Source organism: Globicephala melas, chromosome 2, assembly GCF_963455315.2.
Source record: "Globicephala melas chromosome 2, mGloMel1.2, whole genome shotgun sequence".
NCBI lineage: Eukaryota > Metazoa > Chordata > Mammalia > Artiodactyla > Delphinidae > Globicephala > Globicephala melas.
In genome coordinates, this window is record NC_083315.2 from 35879349 (window position 1) to 35902377 (window position 23029).

At 47.0% G+C, this 23029-nt stretch overlaps 2 protein-coding genes and 1 pseudogene across 14 annotated transcripts in view; all 3 read left to right on the plus strand.

The window, feature by feature from the left end:
- The window catches only part of CPEB1 (cytoplasmic polyadenylation element binding protein 1), a 99922-nt gene extending 87766 nt beyond the window's left edge, over positions 1-12156 (plus strand). For 10 of the 13 annotated variants that reach the window (XM_060293792.1, XM_060293793.1, XM_060293803.2 and 7 more), the window contains 7 exons: positions 2278-2391; positions 2707-2811; positions 3690-3826; positions 7000-7198; positions 8495-8589; positions 9194-9274; positions 10701-12156. In XM_060293792.1, coding sequence (XP_060149775.1) covers positions 2278-2391; positions 2707-2811; positions 3690-3826; positions 7000-7198; positions 8495-8589; positions 9194-9274; positions 10701-10811 — 842 coding nt within the window. In that variant the 3' untranslated portion in view covers positions 10812-12156. The remainder of the gene's footprint in view (positions 1-2277; positions 2392-2706; positions 2812-3689; positions 3827-6999; positions 7199-8494; positions 8590-9193; positions 9275-10700) is intronic. The other 3 variants (XM_060293794.1, XM_030878524.2, XM_060293795.1) reach the window with 2 other exon arrangements.
- Positions 12157-13974: 1818 nt separating this feature from the next.
- RPS17 (ribosomal protein S17) lies at positions 13975-17458 on the plus strand. Its single transcript, XM_030878525.2, has 5 exons — positions 13975-14113; positions 14400-14551; positions 15131-15236; positions 15711-15776; positions 17331-17458. The coding sequence occupies exons 1-5, from the start codon at positions 14111-14113 to the stop codon at positions 17409-17411; spliced, it is 408 nt and encodes a 135-aa protein (XP_030734385.1). The 5' UTR covers positions 13975-14110; the 3' UTR covers positions 17412-17458.
- A 4507-nt stretch (positions 17459-21965) lies between these two features.
- Positions 21966-22548, plus strand: LOC132596741 (dual specificity protein phosphatase 22 pseudogene; annotated as a pseudogene).
- The last annotated feature ends 481 nt before the right edge of the window (positions 22549-23029 follow it).

Consider the following 23029-nt stretch of genomic DNA (forward strand, 5'->3'; position numbering starts at 1 on the left):
GGACTTGACTGCATGGTGACGTCTGCTTCTGCACAGAGTGGTCTATTCTGAGGAGTGAGTGCTAATGCGGACACACTCGGTAACCTTTTTGAGGCTGAGCAGAGAGGAACAATAGATAATCTGGCACACTGGGTTGTGCCTATTAGGGGTCGGATCCATCTCTGACTTCTGCTCTTCTGTGGAGATTGTGCACTGCTCTCGCTTTTGATTCTTTTCACAGGTGCATGTGTTCAAGAGAAACCCTGGAAATGGTGCCTAGAATTTTGTCTCCCTCCCCCTTTCTAATTCAAAGACATGTCACGCACAACCCACGCTGGAGCTTTCTTCCCCAGGGCTGTCTGATTGGTATACACAGGGATGCACTGGGGTGGGGTGGGTGGTCCATTTGTCAACCTCCAAGGTAAGGGATGTCCCCAGGTGTACTGGTCTCTCAGGAACCCTTAGATTCTGTCGTTTAAGTTACCTTAAAATCCATTATTAAATCTGTTCATCTTATACCAGTACTCGGAAGCAAATGAGCTGTATATGTCATTGTTTACTAGTGCTTCAGGGAGATGCTCACTGACCACTATTGTAAGGTTCTGGAATTGATTAAATGAATGTTCAGTTTCTCCATTCCCTTTGTTTCCATAGGTTTCAATATGTCTGTCTTTCTACTCACAGAGCTAGACCTGATCTCATTCTCCCTAGCAGTGCTCCTGCCCTATTTTAATGGTTTCGGCAATCTGTGTTTGTACTTTCTCTGTTGCCATTGTTTTCCTGTGAAATGACTTTACTGTGCTTTTGGATGAGGCCATTATATCGACTTCTGTTTTTGTTTGCAAAATATTGCTGATGGTGCCTAATTTCTTGCTGTAGCAACACATTGGGCCTATGCCTTTTAGAGAATGACCTTCCATGTTATTGTCCTGAATGAAAATGGTGGTTCATTTCATTAGCTGTCTGCTCCAGTGCTGGAGGAGGAGAGTAAAATAGGCGAGGACTAGCCAGTTCCCACTAAGGTCAGTCTCTGATCTGGAAGGGCACGGACTGAGTGGGGACAGGATTAAAGACCGATACGATAGAAGGCCCGGTGGTGTCTCTTTAGGTACCATAACGATAGCTTTGGAAATGATGGGGAATTGTTCTGACTTGGAACAGTTGTGACATTCTTATCTTGGGTTGCTGGTGCTGGTTTTTATTGGCAATGTCCTAACTTCTGTGAGTGATGAGTTCAGGGAAACAGTATAATGTTCCTTATTTGAACATTTGGGGAGAAGGTCCATTTGGACCAGTAAGCATTTAGGATGTTGTATGAAAAATTGCCCTGTTTACTTTCAAGTACAGGCATACCTTGTTTTATTGAGCTTCACTTTATTGCACTTCACAAATGCACTTCACTGCATTTTTAAAAAAAATTTTATTTTATTTTGGAGTGTAGTTGATTTACAATGTTGTATTAGTTTCAGGTGTACAGCAAAGTGATTCCGTTATACATGCACATGTATCTATTCTTTTTCAAATTCTTTTCCCATTTAGGTTATTACAGAATATTGAGCAGAGTCCCCTGTGCTATACAGTAGGTCCTTGTTGGTTATCTGTTTTAAATATAGCAATGTGTACATGTCAGTCCCAAACTCCCAATCTATTGATACTGCATTTTGGTTTTTTTATATACAAATTGGAGGTTTGTGGCAACCCTGTGTTGTCAGATGATGGTTAGCGATTTTTAGCCATAAAGTATTTTTAAATTAAGGTAGGTACATTGTTTTTTTTAGGCATAATGCTATTGCACACTTAATAGACTACAGTATAGTGTAAATGTAACTTTTATATGCACTGGAAAACCAGAAGATTTGTGTGACTAGCTTTATTGCAATATTCATTTTATTGTGGTGATTTGGAACAAAACCCTGCAGTATCTCTGAGGTGTGCCTATAATTACAAATTTAAATTAATTAGTATTGCAAGCAATGACTAGATAAAACTGCTTTCTGGTTATATGTTATATGTATGAAAATAGCTTGAGTTGTGATCATTTTTACCCTACACATCTGGTTTGCTATTCCTCTCAGTTTTAGTGGAGACAGAACTAGTGAATTAGGGTTATCATACTGGGCTGACTGGTTTGGTGAGGTGTAAGTTTTCTTGCTTTTCAGAGTAGTCACGGATGTTGTCCCAGGCAGCCAGACTAGGACTGTGGCCTCTCTCCTCCTTCCTGGATAAAAGTTCACCACAGAGAAGGGCAGTGACTTTGTTAATTCTTTGACTCCTGTTTCTCTTTGTCTTCTGCCAAAGCTGTGAATGAAGCCACCTGTACCTGGAGTGGCCAGCTTCCTCCCCGGAACTACAAGAACCCCATCTACTCTTGCAAGGTGTTCCTAGGAGGTGTCCCTTGGGATATTACGGAAGGTGAGCTCTGAGACCTTCTGCTTCAAGTGTTGAAGGTGGGGCATGTCTTTCAGGAACAAGAAACTTGGACTTGAGGCCAAGAACTGAACCTCTGCCTGGGCACAGGGTATTACAGGAGCAACTGTGATGGGAAAGGTGCACTTCATAGACTCCTACAGTGCTTCTGTGTCTGTTGCATACAGTTGTCACCTGAGACCAAAGGTCAATTCTGAGTTGTCTGTCAAGGAGGATGAGCCCAAGAGAATACTAGTGGCCCTGTGCCTTCCTCGGGAGGATGGTGTCTCAGTTTCTGTCATTCTTTTCATCTCTTTGCAGCTGGATTGGTTAACACCTTCCGTGTTTTTGGCTCTTTGAGTGTGGAGTGGCCTGGTAAGGATGGCAAGCACCCCCGGTGTCCTCCCAAAGGTAATATGCCTAAAGGTAATAAAGACATGGTAGGAGCTTTTTTTCCCTCCTTAGTATGTAATTGCACTGAGGGACGCTGGGGTGTCACAGCTGCATGATGATAACAAGGTTTGGGCACTCCACAGCACAGAACTTTCAGCTCTCGGCACTCCTTCTCAACCTCACACATCCTTCTGTTTCTTCTGAGCCAATGTTCCATCTGTCCAAACTCACACTGCGGTTGGAGCTCCCTGTGAAACGGCCTTGTGCACTTCCCTCCAAACCTGAACCCCAGCCGTTCCTGACCTCTCAAAATGAGGCGTTTGAAAAGCTTTCCTTTACTTGCCTTTCCTTCCCAGTTACGTTGTTGCCTGACCTAATTCTGAGCTCCCTTTGGAGTTAGCAGGAATGAGGACCAAGCATCTGATTTCTCACTGGTCTGAAATGAGATCCCTTCCCTGTAGAAAGGAGCAAGTGCTATTTTCACTCTGCCCCATCTTCACTGAAAGTGTTCCGATGAACTGAGCCAGTGGTCTAACTAGGCTTTTAAAGGAATACCTCCATCCCCTGGCCCCAGACCTGTCATCGCTCCTGCCCCCAGGAAAGCCAGGCTTGCTGACCTGAACATGCTTTGTGTTGTGGGATAAAGAGCTATGTGGTAATGATAGGATCCTCTGTCCTACTTTGCCAATCCCTTCCCTTACTAGGGTGGGAGATGGTGTGCTTCTCCCTCCGTTGGCCTGGTTGTCCAGCATAGCAAATGCTTCCATTCAACAAGACTTTCAGGAGTAGGACAAAAACGTGTCTCACCCATAAGGCATCTTTCTCGGAAGAAACTCCCTGCCGCAAAACCAAGGCTGAGGAGTTAGCCACCTGAGGGATGTTAATGCAGTTTCTCCTTCCATTGGATATAGGGTATGTATATCTGGTCTTCGAACTAGAGAAGTCTGTCCGGGCCTTGCTTCAGGCTTGCTCTCATGACCCGCTGAGCCCAGATGGCCTGAGTGAATATTACTTCAAGATGTCCAGCCGGAGGATGCGCTGCAAGGAGGTGAGTTGGCACAGCGTCCTTTCTGGATCGGGTGATTGGCATATGAGGCAGTGGATTTCATGGGGTGGGTGGATACACAGGCTGCAGACAAGTATCCCTACTGAGGCAAGAGGGCTGCTCTTCTTGCCCCACGTTGAATACAACAGAACACTCTCAGCTGCATTAACCCCCCACCCCGCACCTTTGGGCCGTAATGGTATGTATGTGCTTCTGCCCATGGAAATCAAACTGTCTCCCAGATCTCCTTCTATTCTAGCCAGTGCTTCTGTCCCAGACCTCTTGTCTTAGAAATGAAACTGAAATTAGCAGCTTTCTCTGCTTGGACTTAACTGAAAATCTACAGTTGTTTCTCCCTAGTCCTGCTCTCAGGATGTGCCTTCTCACCTCCTAATCTGTGGTGCATAGACCCCTCTTAAGCCCACATCCATGGATGACTTCTTCACTGCCATTCAGGGCTTTATTACTATCTAGTTTCCTCCATCTGGTTCTCTCTCCTTAGGCCGTCTCTGGTATCAGCCTCAGCATCGTGAGTCTCTAGCATAGAGCCATCCTGCCTGGGAGCCTCGTTGCATATTCTTGGACCCTATCTCAGGCTTACTAAGTCAGTTTGGGTGGAGTTTAAGAATCTCCACTTTAGGACTTCCCTGGTGGCGCAGTGGTTGAGAATCTGCCTGCCAATGCAGGGGACGCATTGGGGTTCGTGCCCCGGTCCGGAAAGATCCCACATGCTGAGGAGTGGCTGGACCCGTGAGCCACGGCTGCTGAGCCTGTGCGTCCGGAGCCTGTGCTCCGCAACGGGAGAGGCCACAACAGTGAGAGGCCCGCATACCGCCAAAAAAAAGAAAAAAAAAAAGAATCTCCACTTTAACCAAGTTCCCCATTGGTGCTAGTGGGTGGTGTTTGAGAACCACTTGTCAAAGGAAGTTTTGAACTCCGGAATCAGTGTTATTTTTTAAAATTTGGTTCCAGAGTACATTACTTTTGTGATATTGGATGAGATATTTAATATCATGAAACTTCATTTCCTCATCTATAAAATGGAAAATTGAAATGCCTCTTTTAGTAAGAAGATTAGCAGTTGCCAGGGGTTATGAGGGTAGAGGGGATGAATAGGCAAAGCACAGAGGATTTTGAGGATGGTGAAGATACTCTCTGTGATACTGTAATGGTAGATACATGCCATTATACATTTGCCAAAAACCCATAGAGTTACAGTGGTAAAACAAACCCCAAGTGTGAACCCTAATGTAAACCATGGATTTTGGACAATACTGACGTGTCAGCGTAGGTTTCCTGATTGCAGCAGGTGTGCCAGTCCTGTGAGGAGTGTTGAGAGTGGGGGAGGCTGTTCGTGTATGGAGGCGGGAGGCGGTTATATAGGAACCCCACATTTTCAGCTCAGTTTTGCTGTGAACTGGAAGCTGCTCTAGAAAGTAAAGTCTACTAAAATCTGTAGGGTAATAGAGAAAATGCCTGTTTTATTGAGATAGTCACATCGGATTTAAAATAAATGATGCATGTGACAAAGTTGGCTCTTCGTTCTACGATGTTTCCTGGTGTTAGTTCACATTGATTTTGTCCTCTGGCTGTGCACGGTGCCCCACAGTTTCCCTGCCTTCTTTCTTGCTGTGTGGAGCTTATGTAGTTATCACAACTTATGCTCTGGGACTTAACAACATGCTCCTTCTTCCCTATCCCCTGCTTTCACAGTGAGAGGCTGCCATTGCAGCACCACAGGCCCTCACCCTCCTCAGTGCCCTGCAGACACCTTCCTGCTCCTAGTCCCTCGTCACCGCATCGCACAGTGTTTGAATAGCTTTCTTTGATGCATGGGCTGTAGGCAGCTCTGGTTCTCATCTCTCTCTGACCCTCTATTTCCTTTGTGTTTCCCCCTCCACACCAGAGTAGTAGGTATTTGATTCCCCCCTCTCTTCTTCCCCATGTCAGACAAGTTACTCACTTGTGTGGCTCTGCTCTTACCTTTAGACCACACTCACCTCTCTAGTCTCATGTCCTACTTGAGCCCCACCTTCCTGTGGGGCCTTTCTTTGGCATGTCCTATAATTATAAACTCCTACTTTTAAGAAAGCTTGGAAAGCGTGGTGGCTGTTGGGATGTGAACCAAGATTGTGATACTTTCCCATGGTAATGGAAAAAGCAAGATGGGCTTTTGCATCTTCCAATGAAATTGGCTCCCCCTGGTAACTTCTCCCAGGCTCTCTCATCTCAAGGTTATCTAGGTCTAGAACCCATCAGACCTGATTCTTGTTTTCCCACCATGCCCAGGCAGTCTGAATTCTGCAGATTCTCCTGTTGAAGAATCTTCTTGATCTTGGCCTGTTCTTTGCCCAGTACCACCAGCCTTCTCCAGGTCTTTTTCAGCTGTCCTGTGAACTGCTGTTCTGCCTCCTTGCTGGTTTATGCCTCAGGTCTCTTCCTGCTTTGAGACCTTTTTTTTTTTTTTTTTAAAAAAAAAATCTTCACAGATTAATCTTCCAAAAACACTTACTGATCATCTGTCAACTCACTTCATTCTGGAGCCTTCTGTCTGCTATGCCAGATTTTGTTCTAGGCTCAGGATTTGGAAGCAGAGGACATGGTCAGTTCCTGCCCTAGTGTCACTCTGCCCTGCAGAACCTCAGTGTTTTCCTGTGTGTGACTTTTCACACTACCTCTCTCCAGTTACTCCCACTGCTCCTGTCACAAGCCCTCTAGTGAGTACATTGGGCCAGTAACCATCTCACACAGATACCTTCAGCAACCCTACCCTCTGTCCTTCAAGCTCCTATCCTGTCGTTCTCTGTGAATCCTTCCTGTCCCAAGGACTCTAGACCATGCTGTCTGTTCATCAGCGTCCATGGTCCTTTGTTGGAACCACATGGTTGAAGGTTGTAACAGTGCTAGGTTCCTGGGTATGACAGTTTGGGACTATTTTGCTTACTCTTCAGAATGGGTAGACTACTACTCTACCATTTTTTTAAAAAACCATTTTGGACTCACGGACTTAGTAAAATTCAAGTCTAGTTGTGTTGGGGTGAGGGTGGCTTGCCGAGTACCTGTGTGCCTGGGAGTGTATGGGGCTCAGCTTAGCATCTCCAGAGCATGTGCCTCTCCATACGAGAGCCTTTTTCTGGCTCCCTACCAGGGCTGATATACCTTTGGGTGGTTTTTAGGTACAAGTGATCCCCTGGGTCTTGGCCGACAGCAACTTTGTTCAGAGCCCATCTCAGAGACTTGACCCCAGCAGGACGGTATTTGTTGGTGCTCTGCACGGGATGCTGAATGCCGAGGCCCTGGCAGCCATTCTGAACGACCTATTTGGTGGTGTGGTGTATGCTGGGATTGACACAGATAAGCACAAGTATCCCATTGGTAAGTGTCCCACTTCTGTGTGGGAAAGCTGGGTGGCCCCTGGGATGTAGACCAAGATTGTGATACTTCCCTATGGGAGTGGAGGGGGAGACCTGACTCAGACCTGCAGCTCAGCATATACCAGCAGTATAGCATCTTTTTCTAGACAAGCCACCAGTACTGACCCCTCTGTACCCATCCCTCTCCCACCACTTCCCTTGAAGGGGAGAAAAATGGATAGGAGGTGAAAATGAAACAGGAACTTTGGTTGGAAGCTCAGAGTTAACAGCCAAACCAGTCTGAGACAGACAACAGGTAATATTTCATTAAAAGGTCAGGACTTTCCTGAACTTGCTTGGTTTCCTTTGTTAAGAGGCCTTGAAAAGCGGCCTTGTCTAGGGTCAGAGACCACGTGAGGCTGAAGGAAGACTCTGGGTGACTCAGCCAACAGAGTATGGTCATGGCCTATGCTGTCCTAGTGTAGGGGAGTCTGGGGGCCTAACCACTGGGTTTTGGTCAGCCCCACTGGGAAAGGAGGGCAGTTTCCCAGTCGTGGTAGAATAATCTTAGTGGTGGGGTTTGGAGGTGGAGCAGAGCTTCAGCTTCCTGATCAACACATGGCTAATCCACCTTCCCACATGCTTCTTCGTCTGCCCACCCACACAGAATCTGGTCAGGAAGGAGCATCTTGTGCCTTTCAGTGCCGCACCGCAGATTGAGAACAGGGACTTCAGAGGCTGCAGGGGCAGAGGCGGCACTTGGCAGGATGAGGCTGCTTCTGGCTCCCCTGCTAGGCTCTGGAGTACCTCCAGGCCAGGAGGGCCTTGACTGCTGGGTCTGCCTTCAGAGAGGTGTTCTATCTGCATCTTGCTTTCCACTCTGAACCCTTGTAACCGTGCCTGTGCATCTGCTTACACGGAGGAGTCTCTTCCCTCCTCCTTGTGGTCAGCAAGTCCTCCCCCCATTCCTGAGGGGGTTGTGCCATCATGGTCTGCAGCTACACTGTCTGATACAGTGCCACCAGCTGAATGTGACTCTGAGTGCTTGAAGTGTGCCTAATGCCACATGTTGAAATGATAATATTTTGGATATATTGGGGTAAAGGAAATTAATTAAAATTAATTCCACTACATTTTTCTTCTTCATTCCACTACATTCATTAAATGCGGCTACTAGAAAACTTAAAATTACATAAGTAGCCCATACTATATTTCTATTGGACAGCACAGCACTGATCTAGGAACAGGGTTTCCTGAGCGTTGACAAGTGGTGTTCGGGAGAATTTGGCTGGAAGGTAAGTTTTCCTGTTTTTCCTAGGGTCTGGTCGCGTGACTTTCAATAACCAACGTAGTTACCTGAAAGCAGTCAGTGCTGCTTTTGTGGAGATCAAAACCACCAAGTTCACCAAGAAGGTGAGTGGGCTGGTCTGTACCCTCACTCTGGGCCATCTGAGAGGGGTCTGGGCCAGCCACTACCCAGGGCAGGCCTGAGACGGAAGCTGTCCCTGTGCTGGATATGCTTTGGGGAATGAGCCAAGCTTCTGAGGACACACTTGAGGTGAGGTTTGGGTTTGGGAGGGGCCTGGTCTTGGTCCACTCGGGGGGATGGGAGCTTGGGACTGTTGAGCCTCCTCAACATGTGGGGTGCCTTCCTGTGCTGTGTTATTTGGCCAGCCTTGCAAGGCAGCCTGACTTCTATTCTCCAGCCTGACCTGCATTTTCTGATTGCTTACTTGTTGCTGGATGATAGAGTGCCATGGTCCGGTTTGCCGAGAAGACCAGGCGGTAGTGTGTGTGGTTGCACACACTTTGTAGAGCCAGCCTGGCAGCTTCTGCAGTTTGGGCACCTGCCATCAAGGATCTCTGTACTCTCTGCCTATAGTTCTCTCTGGGCCCCCCTTAAAACAGGAAGCCCCTTGTATTCATATGGATGGCCCATGACATGCCCTTCTCTTCTGGCCCATTTGGCCTCCTGGTGAGAAGCAACCACTTCATTATCCTGTTTTGCTTTGTGCAGGTTCAGATTGACCCCTACTTAGAAGATTCTCTGTGTCATATCTGCAGTTCTCAGCCTGGTCCTTTTTTCTGTCGAGATCAGGTGAGTCCCCTGGGCACTTGAGATGTTTATAAAATCCCCGCCTTCAGTTAAAGATTGTCATGTCTCATTTGTCACAGGGAATGTTGGAGTTCTCAGGTGCCTTGCGGTTGTCTTAAGAGCATAGAAGAGGCAGCAGTAATGTTTGCTGATGATTAGACCAGAGACACACTTGACCCAAAACTGTTGGGAAAGCTCGTTGAGTCTTGATACTTTGGCCTTCTCCTTGCCTGGGATGTTGGTTTTCAGTGTGGCACTATTGGTAATGGTGATTTTTGAGGATGATAGGAACCTGCTGGGCGTGGTCAGCAGTACCTATGAGCCAGGCACTGTTGTTCTAAGTCTAAGGCCTTCTAGATGGATTTTCCCCTATGCATGGAAGCTTGCTTTTTTTACTTCTGAACCTCTGGACTGTTTTGATATTTGTACCTGGTTTGTACCCAGTTGTCAGAAGCAGGCAGAAAGCAGCATGGCAGTTTTTGTTGAGTGTTTCTGGGTGGTGGAGCACAGATCTGGATGTATTTGGGCAGTGCTTCTCATAGTCTAACGTATATACGCATCACCTAAGGATCTTGTGTAAATGCAGATTCTGATTCAGTAGGTTTGGAGTGTGGCCTGAGATGCCTTGTTTCTGACAGGTTTCCAAGTAGTGCCAGTGTGCTGGCAACAAGACAAGTTTGGGATGTGTTCGAATACTAGCAGTGCATCCATACTTAGTTATTTTTGCAGTGGTGCTGTCACTCAGGTTTGGAGTCTCTGGGTAGACAGTAGTTAAACTGAGGCTGCAAAATGAGGATATGAAGTGAGTTTGGGTTGCTGGGTAAAGCCGGAGAATAAGTGTATCTCTGAATAGCCTCTTCTAGCAGGCTTTTGTGTTTGTGTATCTTCCACAGATGATCCCCATTTTTGGATAATGGCTCAGAAGTTTAGTGGCTTGCCCGGGCTTACACAGCCAGCGGGAGTGTGGGCCTGGGACTGAGGTAGTGCCCAGTGACCTCTCCTCACTTAGTGTGACGAGGGAGCCGTGCTGCCCGGCATTAGGATCTGGAGTCACTGTCTTTAAATGTTCTCCCATGTTAGCAGGCGTGTGCTACAGCTGCTCCATAGGAGGTAGGAAGGGCAGGGGACTGGAAGAGCAGCTGTGGTGCTAAGAGGAGATGAGGGAAGCTGGCACAGTCTCTACACAATAGGAGCCCAGCATGCTGGATTAAGTCTGGGCACCCATAGAAACAGGCAGTGGATTTGCCATGGTTTGGTCAGGCCTCTGTTGGGGATGAGAGGGATCCCCAGGACCATCTCTTCTAACCCCACAGAGGCCATCAGGAATCCCCCACTTGCTCTTGGGCAGAGCAGGCAGCTCATGCAGCTGCCCCCCTGGCTGGTGCTGACACAGGCCTGGCTTCTCTCTGTTTTTCTCCGCTCCACCCAGGTGTGCTTCAAGTACTTCTGCCGGAGCTGCTGGCACTGGCGGCACAGCATGGAGGGCCTGCGCCATCACAGCCCCCTGATGCGGAACCAGAAGAACCGAGATTCCAGCTAGAGGAGCTGGCCTTGCCCAGTGGCCTGTGGCGCCTGAGGCTGGCAGGTCAGGCAGTAGCCTGCACCACCCTGCTGCCACTGGCCACCAGGGAGCTGGCTTCCCGAGGACAAGGGAAAATCGTAGTCACCTTTGCACTTGCTGAATCTGTCTTTGTTTCTGCACTAATTAATGCACAATGAGTTTTGTCGGATTTTGTTTTCAGGGGGTGTACCAGGGCAAGGACCCTTAGGCTCACCCTCCAAGCGACTCTGTAGTTTTCCCAGATTTTAGTTCCTCATTTTGCCGATGAAAAAGCAAAAAAGAACTACGTGTCCAGAAGGTATTGACACGATGCCTACATCTAGGTTTATTTATTAAAAGCGCTTTTTTACATTCCTTGCAATACTGATGGTGATGATGTGCAGGTCTCATTGGTTTCATTCTTGCAGTTGCCATACAGTGCCTTTCCATTTATTTAACCCCCACCTGAACGGCATAAACTGAGTGTTCAGCTGGTGTTTTTTACTGTAAACAACAAGGAGACTTTGCTCTTCATTTAAACCAAAATCATATTTCATATTTTACGCTCGAGGGTTTTTACCGGTTCCTTTTTACACTCCTTAAAACAGTTTTTAAGTCGTTTGGAACAAGAGATTTTTTTTTCTTTCCTGGCAGCTTTTAACATTATAGCAAATTTGTGTCTGGGGACTGCTGGTCACTGTTTCTCAGAGTTGCAAATCAAGGCATTTGCAACCAAGAAAAAAAAATTTTTTTGGATTTGAAACTGGACCGGATAAACGGTGTTTGAGTGGCTGCTGTATATAGTTTTAAATGGTTTATTGCACCTTCTTAAGTTGCACTTACTTGGGGGGGGAGGGTTGATAGAAGTTTTTAATCACAAAGTCACAGGACTTTTTTCTTTTGTAACTGAGCTAAAAAGGGCTGCTTTTTGGTGGGGGCAGATGAAGGCTCACAGGAGCCCTTTCTCTCAGAGGGGACAAGTACCCTTCCCTTATTTCTTTCATTTGAGAAATGTATGAAGCAACAGTTGCAGTTGACTGAAATGCTACTGGAATTTGAAAACTTGACTTTTTCTTTTCTTTTTTTTTTTTTTTTTAAAAAAAAAGACTTGCCCCTCTTTGGGAAGCTGTGTGCCAAAGAACCAGTGTCATAACCCCCCCTCCTCCCTCCTGCTGAGCTGACGTTGCATTGTTGCATATCCCAGCTACTCTGTGGGTTTTGTGAAGCTGTGTGTGAAGTCTCTACCTCATTGTAGTATATGCAGGCAAGACTGCACTCTCCTACAGATGTGTGGAGTAAGCTGTGGTGTAGTTTTTTTGGCACATAATAAACACGTTGCAGCAGAGTTCTGGTTTTGTCTCTGTGTCTGAGCTGTGGGAAAAAGGGGGCAGTGGGACACCAAGATTCCAGAGTAAAAACCCACATTTCCTTGGATCTTCTGTGATGAGATTCCAGCCCAGGTTGATAGTGGGGCCATGTGGGGACTTGCCCCTGTAAGTCCTTCTTGGTCACTTCCGTGGTCAAATGCACCTCGGAGGTGCCTCTCTAGTAAGTGGGTACCTCTAGTCTAGGTATGTAAAAAGCCCTCACAAATAAACTTCCTGGGGCTCCTCTTTTCATAATCCTAGACTCAGCTTGGAGGAACTGGAGGCATAGCTCCCCAGAGGTCGGCAAGAGCCACTTGTTCTCAGCTTCTCCTGTAAGCCTCAGAGCTGATTCTTCTTCTTGGGACGCTTCCTATCTCTTGGAGTCAGCTGTGCTGACCCAGTTCTTTACTGAGTGGGAGTAAATTTTTGCTGTTCTTCAGGACTATCATCTGGACTCTTTCTCACAGGCGGGATGCCAGGATTTTTGAAAGGGTCTGCTGATGATTTTTTCAGGTAGGTTGTTCCTGGGCCCAGCTGCTGGAGTGATCTTTGGAAGATTCCATTTTAGTCTGCGGTGGAGGGAGCCCTGCACACTGAAGCATCCGTTCCGTGAGAGGTGCAAGAAGTCACTATCTGAGGGGGTGGGGAGTCCCTTCGGCCAAGAATGAGAGGCCTCATCTTTCCCTTGAGGCCTGATGGCAGCAGCATAGTTTGAAGTGTGCAGGTAAAGTAAACTGCATCTCTCTTGAAGGAGAGTCTGACTCTCCCTTTTGGTGTCCTGGTCTGTCCTGTCCTATTCAGAGAGTCATCTCTTCTCCCCTTTGGTCCCTCTTTTGTCCAGGTGCTACTTTCAGGGCAAGGGCTCCCTGTCCTTCAGCCTTCCATTCTCAGTCAGTTCAGAGACTGACTGGACTGTCCAAGGTGACCAGGAGTTGAGTTGGGGGATGAAGCACAGCCTGGTGCCCCTTAACTCATCCAAACTGGGCAGCCCAGTCTTTCTTTAAGTCAGGCGGGGACTTGGAACCCACTTAAGCCAAGTTGGAGATAAGGAGCAGGGCACTCCCGAGGTTAATGAGGCTACCAGGGGTAGCCTGTGCTGGTGGCCTCAGAAGGACCTGGTTTGCGGATGGGTACAGCAGGAACAGCCTTATGACGGTGGTGGTTGGAGAGAGTGCCTCAGCTGGGAGCGCTACGGGTGAACTGGGCCCTTCACTTAAACATTTGAGAACTTGCTTTGTGCCGGGCACTGTTCAAGGCAAATACTGCCATGGAACTCATCCTTAGCTGAGAAAATTGAGACAAGTCACTGTGACGTGCTAAGAAATACTAGAGCAACTTTAAAAGGCTAGCAATGCTAAAAAAATGATAAAAGGATAGCAGTGTTACTTTGTATAAATTGGAGGGAAAGTTCCTCTGATAAGGTGACGTTTGAGCAAAGACTCGGAAGAAGTGAGATAATTCTTTCCCAGTTGTACCTGTGTCTCCACCAGGCTAGACACAAGTCTGTGACCCATGGATTGGGTGGGGATCCTGTGCACAGCGCCATCCCCTACTTCCTCACTTTTCCGCGCTCCCGCCTTCCTGATGGCTCTTAAGCCTTCATCCCTCTCCGCATCATGTGTGGGAGAGATACGCCGCCGCTCTTAGTCTAGGGCACTTTAATGGGCGACCTAACCACTGAAGAAGGGTCTAGAGAAACCTGCGTAAGACCACCCTAGTTGGGGCGGGCCGGGGCGGGTCAGCCACTCGCTACGCCCACTGGATGGCAATTGGCCATACTTCCGTTCCATTCCGCCCCGCCCCTCTAGGGGTCGCTGTGCCGCGCTTACAGTCGGCTCAGCGCATTTCAGACTAGGCGGAAGCGGCTTTCTGGCCTGCGCTTTATAGGCCTCTCGTGCTTCCTGTTTCCTCTTTTACCAAGGACCCGCCGACATGGTAGGTGTTTTTGTTTCCAATCTGGTACCCCCCACAATCGTCCTCCATCCGCCGCTTTGCACGGCCCCCAGCCCGCGAGGAGGGGCGCAGTACCCTGTGAGGCCGAAGCCTCCGTGGGCCGCTGGCTTCCGCGTTGACCCCGCGCTCCAGCACTGCCCGGCCGGCCTTCTCCCCATCCTGGGCTCAGACCCAGCCCACGAACCCCGCTCCGGTTAGGGCGTGACGCCGTGCTGTTCCCCGGAGGGGGTTCCTGAGTCGCGAGTGACCCTGTGTTCTCCACTTGCAGGGCCGCGTTCGCACCAAAACCGTGAAGAAGGCGGCCCGGGTCATCATTGAGAAGTATTACACGCGCCTGGGCAACGACTTTCACACCAACAAGCGCGTGTGCGAGGAGATCGCCATCATTCCCAGCAAGAAGCTCCGCAACAAGATCGCAGGGTGAGTTCAGCCGGCGCTCGGCCTCCAGGGCCTGCTGGGAGACGGAGAGTCGTGGCCCCGCGGGTGGGTCGTGGGAGCTGGGTTAGCACTAGTCTCCCGCTGCTCCGAGAAGAGCGCTGGAGGTGTGCCTTTGCCGGGTTTCTTGGTGGGGTTGTCTTATGTTCGCGTTGTATTTGGCGGTTTGACTGGCGGGGGCGCTTGGACGAGGTTAGCCACAGTCGACCTCTGGAAGACTAACGTTAAGTAAGGGTGTACTCGATTTAATGCTAACTTATGTACACTGGAATTCGAAGTAAAGGAAATGAAGGTTGGGAGGAGGGATCGTGAAGGTTTGTTGGGAGTACTTGATAGCTTTGAAAGCGAATTTGAATAGAGAGGATGTGCGACACCAAAGGGACAGGTATGCCTAGGTAAGTGGAGCTGCGTGTGGAGGTTTTGTGTATGTAGGAGGTTCAGAGTCAGGGCCCCCAAGGTGAATCCTCTCCCTTCTCACTGCGGGAAGAGAACTAAAATACACATGCAGACGTTCTGGGTACCAGTGGGAGCCAATGTGTGTTCTTGGGCATTTGTTCTTTGTAGCTATGTCACACATCTGATGAAGCGGATTCAGAGAGGCCCAGTGAGAGGTATCTCCATCAAGCTGCAGGAGGAGGAGAGAGAGAGGAGGGATAATTACGTGCCTGAGGTAAACTTTCTGGGTCTTATTCTGGATCTCTTGTTCATCCTGAAAGATAAAGCAGGTTCTTGAGAACCGTTTCAGGTACCTGGTTTTCAAAGGGACCTCAGCTGAGTCTTCATATACCCTTTGACCAGCTGTAGGTGCCTATAATTTACTTGCCTGTATGTTAGGTTCTGTTCTGCCCTGTTGGGATCATGTAAGTCCATTCTGTTTTATACATGAGAGCCTTTTAATGATGTTTGTTTGGTGACTTATGTCTTCTGGTTTGATTATTTGCCCTAGCATAGTATTTCTGCAGTATAAACCCAATCTTAAGGTTTTCTAAATACTGGATTCGTGGGATTCTACTGTATCCTCTCTATGCCACCCATCCCCGTCCCCCACCCCCTTTTTTTGTTCCTCATTTAAGAATCTTAGAGAAAAGGCAGGGAAGGTGAGAGATAACTCATTGCTATTTGGGGCCTGCCTTGTTCCTTACAGGTCTCAGCCCTGGATCAGGAAATCATTGAAGTAGATCCTGACACTAAGGAAATGCTGAAGCTCTTGGTAAGTGTTTGCTGAATTCCTAAAGTAGGGCTTCCCTGGTCACCATCCATCAGTAGCTTTCTACTGTGGGTAATACTTCTAGGTAACACTTACTGAGTCTTTAAAATATATCAAGTAATCTCAATGTTTCTATATGGCGTTTCCCTTTTCCTCAGTGTGTCCCATGAGGCACATCCTGTTATTTACATTTTATAGATGATGAAATGGTAATTTCAAGGTGAGTAGGTGGCAGGGATGGGAATCCATCCACCCTTCTAACCACTAACCTAGACTGCCTTCAAAGTGGGTTTAGCTAGTTAGTGAAGGTTCATTTTGCTCTCCACACGAGGATAACTCCCAAATCCAGTGGCTGTTCTTCCAGGACTTCCAGAACACCCCTTCTCTCAGTTCCTTCTGTTCTCTTCTCGATTTTGTGGCTGGCTTCTCACATTTACCCCCTTGGTTCCATCTTTAGTTCTCTTTTCAGTCTGCCTCCTTACTTCTATATCTGTATGCTAATCACTCAAATGAGCTGTGGTCTCATTTCCAGTTGCTAACTGGGCACTACTTGGGTAGTTCAGCTATCTTCAATACAATCTGATAAGTGTCTCTTCTGTGACATATCTTAGTACTTTAGTAGTTTGGTGAAAGCATGAGCTTCAAAGTCCAGGAGGCAGTTGGTGATTTAGAGCAACTTTATTTTTCCTTTTTATGATCATGAAACGTCTTAAGACGTTCAGAAAGATAATGAATAGAGTGAACACCCATATACTACCACCTGGTCTCAGAAAAACATAACCAGTACAGCTAACCCCTGCTACAGATCATTTTGTCCTGAAATACTACTCTGGAATGCATCTTTTTAATTTCAACTGTAAAATTGGTTTTTGAGGATAAAATGAGGAATTAAATTCTGGTTATATGGTGGGCCCTTGGGTTCTTTTTTCTTTTTAACATCTTTATTGGAGTATAATTGCTTTATAGTGGTGTGTTAGTTTCTGCTTTATAACAGTGAATCAGCTATACACATGCTCTTGGGTTCTTTGCACTTAGATTGAGCCACCTTAAAGGCAGGCCCTGACCTTGTCCTACCACTATTCTACCCGGGCCCTTCACAAATGTTGATTGCATAAGTGATGCCTCCTACCTGAGGGCTGGTCTTGGAAATGAAGTGGCACTGTATATGCCTTAGAGGAGTGATTCTCAAAGGGACAGATTTTGCACCCCACAGGGAACATTTGGTAATATCTGGACACATTTTTGGTTGTCACAACTGGGGGATACTAGCAGACATTAGTGCATAGAGTCCAGGAATGCTGTCAAATGTCTTAAAGTGCACAGGACAGCTCCTTCATGGCTGACTGTGGAGGATCCTTCAGATCGCAGGTAGACTCCCTACAGAGTTTTATTGCTCTGGGGTGGGGAGGAGAAGGCTCTCTTGGTTTTCTGCAGGGTCCCACCAATCTGACCCCAAGGTTGTGGAGGCTGACAGAAGCATAGCCTAATGGTGGTGCCGGGGCTCTGGACACAGATCTCACCAGTACAGCCACACTAAGCCCCTTTTTATTGTTCCAGGACTTTGGCAGTCTGTCCAACCTGCAGGTCACTCAGCCTACAGTTGGGATGAATTTCAAAACACCACGTGGAGCCGTTTGAATCTTTCTGCTGTGCTGTAATATTTTCAATAAACCTCGGACAACAACCGTGCCTGTGTCATCTGTGGGGTTGGGTGCCGGTGGAGCTAAGGGCAGGAGTTCTTTCTCAAGGGAGATGTATCCTGAAGAAGAGCGGTCTGCAGTGTGACGCATCTGTAAGTGGCCTATGGGCAGCGCCCATACAGATTATGGATGTGGTAGGAGGCCTGAGCCTGGACACCTGCATCACTTCTTTGGTTGCCAGCTCTACCCTTCTTGGTCCTCCCAGGCCCTGAGCACGCACTCTGGCTTCAGACAAAAGTCAGGAGATTTTTTTCCCTCCTCACCCTGTAGGCCCTGCTTCAGCCTCCTCCGAGTACATGCAGTTTGGGTTAATGAACCTGCCGGTCTTGAAAGGGTAACGCTCCTCATGTGTGTGAGGGTTGGGCTTTCTGTGGGTGGGAGATAGGATGGGTGTGGAGGCCAGTACCTGGAGCATAGGAGATTGAATGAGTGTGAATGGATGTGTGGGGGAGGATCAGTGAAACACAAGCGGATGTGTCAGTTCAAGGAGGCTGAGCTCAGTGGGTGGATCCCGGGTGGGTGGATCTGAGCTTGGGGAGCTGCTGAGGCTGTGGGTCCAACTCTGTTGTGGAGAGTGCTGGGTTGGGCTGGTCCCTGCTGAGCAGTGGGAGGACAGCTTGCAGCACAGGCTCCTCTGCTTGACTGTCCTGGGCTGAGCTGGGCCTGTTTGTGTACATGTGCATGTCAAGATCTCTGCAAGGTAGTGGCAGGACCTAGGTCAGTCTGGCTCTCCATTGATCCTTTGCACATCTGGTTCTGTGAGGCAGATACGTGCAACAAACATCCTAAAAATGTGTATTGTAGCAGTACAAAAATTGTAACAATTTTGATTCAATTTCAGACTTGAAAAGTTGCAAGAATATATAGCACAAAGAACTTTAAAATACTCTTACCCGACCTCAGCTCACATTTTGCCCCAATTGCTTTAATTCTGTCTCTATACACACTTTTTTTTTCTGATCCATTAGGATCAAGTTAGAGATGGGCCCTTTTGTTCCAAATATTTTATTGTCAGTTTGCTAAGAACAAGCATAACTGCAGATCAATGATCATAATCGGGAAGTCTAACATTGATATCATACTGTTACCTAATCCATAGTCCACTGTAAAATCTTGCCAATTTTCCCAATAATATCTTCCATAGTTTTCTTTCCTGGTTCAGAATCCAACCCAGAATTACTACATCTAGTTCTCATGTCCTTCAGCCTTCTTTCCATGTCTGTCTTGGAAAAGTATTGGCTGATTTTGTAGAATGTCCTTCAATTTGGGTTTGATGTCGGCTCACAATTAGATTTAATTGAGCTTTTTTGTGTAGGAATACAGATGGTCCCTGACTTAAAATGGTTCGATTTAAGATTTTTTGACTTTAGGATGGTGTGAAAGTGATATTATTCAGTAGAAACTACTTCAGATACGGAATTTTGATCTTTTCCCAGGCTAGTGATACGTGGTAGGGCTCATGATTCTGGGCGGTGGCAGTGAGCCACAGACCCTAGTCAGCTATGTGATCTCAAAGGTAAACCCAACAATACACAACTCTTTTTTTGTACCCATACAAACATTGTTTCACTTTCAGTACAGCATTCAATACGTGAGATACCCAATACTTTATTATAAAATGGGCTTTGTGTTAGATGATTTTGCCTAACTGTAGGCTAATGTGTTAGGACATTAGAAGTAGCCTCAGCTAAGCTATGATGATCAGTAGGTTGTGTATTAAATGTATTTGTGACTTAAGGTATTTTCAATCTACCGATGGGTTTATTGCAACATAACCCCATCATAAGTCAAGGAAGATGTGTACCACAGAAGAGATATTGTGTACTTGATGCATCATATTGGGAGGCACAGAATACTTGGTGAGTTTTAGTGATGTTTACTTTGAGCACTTGGATTAAGGGGCATCTGTCAAGTTTCTCCACTGTAAGTTATAAGGAGGTATTTCGAGGCTAAATATCCTGTTCTTCAACTTTTCACTCACTAGTTAATAGCATCTATTAATATTTTAAGTCCATTATTACCTTTATATTTATTAGTATTGTACAGTAAGGAAGAGCTTTCTCTTAAAACTTTTTCTTTCCATTTTTTGATGTGGAGTCGGGCATTCTCAGCAAATACTCTTGCCTTCTAAATACAGCTCCGTATAAAGAAGCCTTTCCTCTTGGTTTTTGGTGTCAGTGATGAGGAAAGGGGTGGGCTTTCTGTATGGGGGGAGAAATTAGAGCTGGGTTAAAATTACCAATGGGTAAGAAAATTAACAAAATGCCAAACCAGCAACAAGGCCGTTTGCTGTGATGTTTGCCACACTCGCCTACTAGGAGGCAGTGTCATTGCTATTCCACATCTGCCTGGCTCCTCTACCTCTAGGCCCTGTGCTCTAGATAACTTAAGATGAGGGATGGGAAGGGTTGGGGGAGGAGGAGGGAGCCGACTTGGGCTGCACGAAGAAGCTGTTTATCTTCCATCAGTGTTGAGGAGCTTCTCTAGGCCTTAGTTCTTTCATCTGTAAAATAAGACCTGTGCTCATTAGAACTTCCTGTGGAGCTTGTTAAAAGCAGGTGGCCAGGCCCTGCCCCTGATTTGGGCTGTGATTTGTGTGTTCAGGAGGTGGGTGGGGCCTGCGTGGGTGTTCCCACAGGTACTTGCTGGCAGTTCCAATCCCAGTTGGGTTTGGAAACTGCCAGCCTAGCAACTAGCACTGGCTGGCCCACGGTGCAGTCTCCCATGTTTGGGGTCAGATAATGCTCTTCGCATAAAATAGACAAGAGAGTCTTCTGCCTTCTGTGTCACAGATTCTGCTTCTTCAAGATTTGAAAGGCCCCAGGAAAGTTTTGGAGGTAATTATCTTCTTTTTTTCTATATTGCCCTTAGTTGTGTTGAAGTATAATTTTCAACAAAGTGAAATGGCTCTCATACAGATGGATATAAAATGAACACATGTTAAGCATTTTTAAAAACTCAAAGAACTGAGATGTTACAGTCAGTTCAAAGGAGAAGTCAAGGACAAATTTGGAGTAAAAGAACGTTGAAATGAATTTATAAATGGACACGAGACTGACTTCTTCCACAGGAGGGAAGTCAGCTGAACCTCTACCCAACAGAATTTATTTATTTGCCTTTGTCTATAGATAAGAATTATTTGTATTATCAGGTATCTATAACTTACAGAGTTGTAAAATAGCTCCAAGGCAGTGAAAGGTGCAGAGCCTCTCTATAGAATCCAAATCAAAACCCAGGTTGTTGCTCTTAACAGTTGAAGCACAAATTTCCCCCTCTATCTGTAAATTCATATTCTCTGTATTGCTTATGTTGTTAATATTTTTAATTTTATTAGTATATAATTAATTATAGTTTTCACATAATTAGGAAAACTCCGTTATTATGTGTCATTTTAAATGTTATGTTTGTTTTCTTTTCTAAATTAAACTTGTCAGATGTTTATTTTATCCATAGTTTCAAAGAACTAGCACTTGGAGATGTAACTTTCTTTTTACTTTACTTTTACTTTCCTCATTAGATACTGGAAAAAAACATGGATTCAATTGTGAGGAATGTGAGTAAAGCTCATTTTCTTTTTCAACTGCAGGGGTCAGCAAACTATGCGCAGCTGCCTGTTTATGGGTAAGCCATGAACTAAGAATGGTTTTTCACATTTCTAAATGCTTTAAAACAATAGCAACAACAAGAGGAGAATACTGTGGCCTGTGGAAACTATACGAAATTCAAATCAGTGTCTACATACAGAGTGTTATTGGGGTGCAGCCACATTCATTTGTTTACAAATTGTAGATGGCTGTTTTCCTGATGCACTGGCTGAATTAAATAGTTGCCACAGAGACAGTACGCAGCAGTGTTATCACTTTGCAGTACAGACTGCAGTTATACATTTATAACTCAGTAGTGTTATGAGGGCCATACCTATCACCATATCGTGACATTTAATTTTTTTAAAATTATTAGTGCATACTTAACGTTAAAGAAAAAAGAGCCCCCCCCCGCCCCGTCTAAGAACGTGCAGGGCGACGGCGGCCGGGGTGGGGGTGCGCATGTGCTCTGGGCCCGGGCCCCCCGGGAGCCATAATCCTCGAGGGACCCGCTCCCAGGAGTCATGTCCCTGCGCCCCGGCCCCCGGGAGACATAATCCATGCTCCCCGGCCGGGCCCCTAGGAACCGTGTCTACAAGTCCCGGGGGCCAGCGTGGCAGGGGCCGGCGTGGCAGGTGCTGGGCTCACTCCGGGAGGCGGCAGGCGCTGTGAGCCCCTTCCCGCAGGAGCGCCTGTGCCGCGGACCGGCGGCCGGGGATCGCGGGGATCGCGGGGGACAGGAGCGCAGCGGACAGAGAGGCCTGGGCGCCGCCGGTTCATGTTGCTGTTTACGCTGCGGGCGCGCAGTGCCCCCTGCCCGCCCGCCAGCCCGCTGCTCCCCCGCCCGCTCCAACATGCCCTCAGTGCGCCTGCCGCTGCGCCCCCGGGCGCTAGACCGCGCGGCCGCCATGGGGAATGGGATGAACAAGATCCTGTCTGGCCTGTATATCGGCAACTTCAAAGATGCCAGAGAAGAACAAGATGACACACATTCTGTCTCTGCACTACAGCGCCAGGCCAACATTGGAGGGGGTTAAATACCTGTGCATACCAGCAGCGGATTCACCATCTCAAAACCTGACAAGACATTTCAAAGAAAGTATTAAATTCATCCACTAGTGCCGCCTGCGAGGTGAGGGCTGCCTTGTTCACTGCCTGGCCAGCGTCTCCAGGAGTGTGAGTCTGGTGGTTGCATACATCATGACGGTCACCGACTTCGGCTGGGAAGATGCCCTGTGCACTGTGCATGCAGGGAGGTCCTGTGCAAACCCCAACCTGGGCTTCCAGAGGCAGCTCCAGGAGTTTGAGGAGCACCAGGTCCATCACTTCCGCCAGTGGCTGAAGGAGGAGTACGGAGAGAGCCCTTTGCGGGATGCGGAAGAAACCAGAGGCATTCTGGCCACCCCAGGAATTCTGAAGTACTGGGCCTCTCTCAGAAGACTGTAATGTACCTGAAATATTGCAAAGCCAGAGTTTAGGTGCTGCCCAGAAGAAAAGCAGACAGAGTTTAGGTGCTGCCCAGAAGAAAAGCAACCAGAGTTCATTTTTCAGCGTCCAGAAGTAATTTGTGAACTCGCCTGTTTTCATTTTAAACAATATATATGCAATTGTGTCATCAAAAGAAAGAAAAAGAGAAAACTGGGCTTTAAATGTTATGTTTTTAAGGTATGAGTAACCCATTCATTCGGTAGGCAAGGGAAGCTGTTTACCAATGGTGAGTTAATTTCTCTGGAAGAAACATGTGCAGAGTAAGTAAACTTATTTAAAACTATTAGCCTTTGGGTGAGAATGGTTGCTTAAAGGGGTGAGAATCGTTGCTTAAAGGGTTGAGAACATTGGGAGCAATATCAGTAGTCAATTCAAAACAAGGCAAATGATTTTGAATGGTTTTCCTTGGTTCTTGATGAGTCAAATGTTACCAATACTGCTCAGCTGTTATGCAAGGGTCAATGCCAACTTTGAAGAGTAAAGA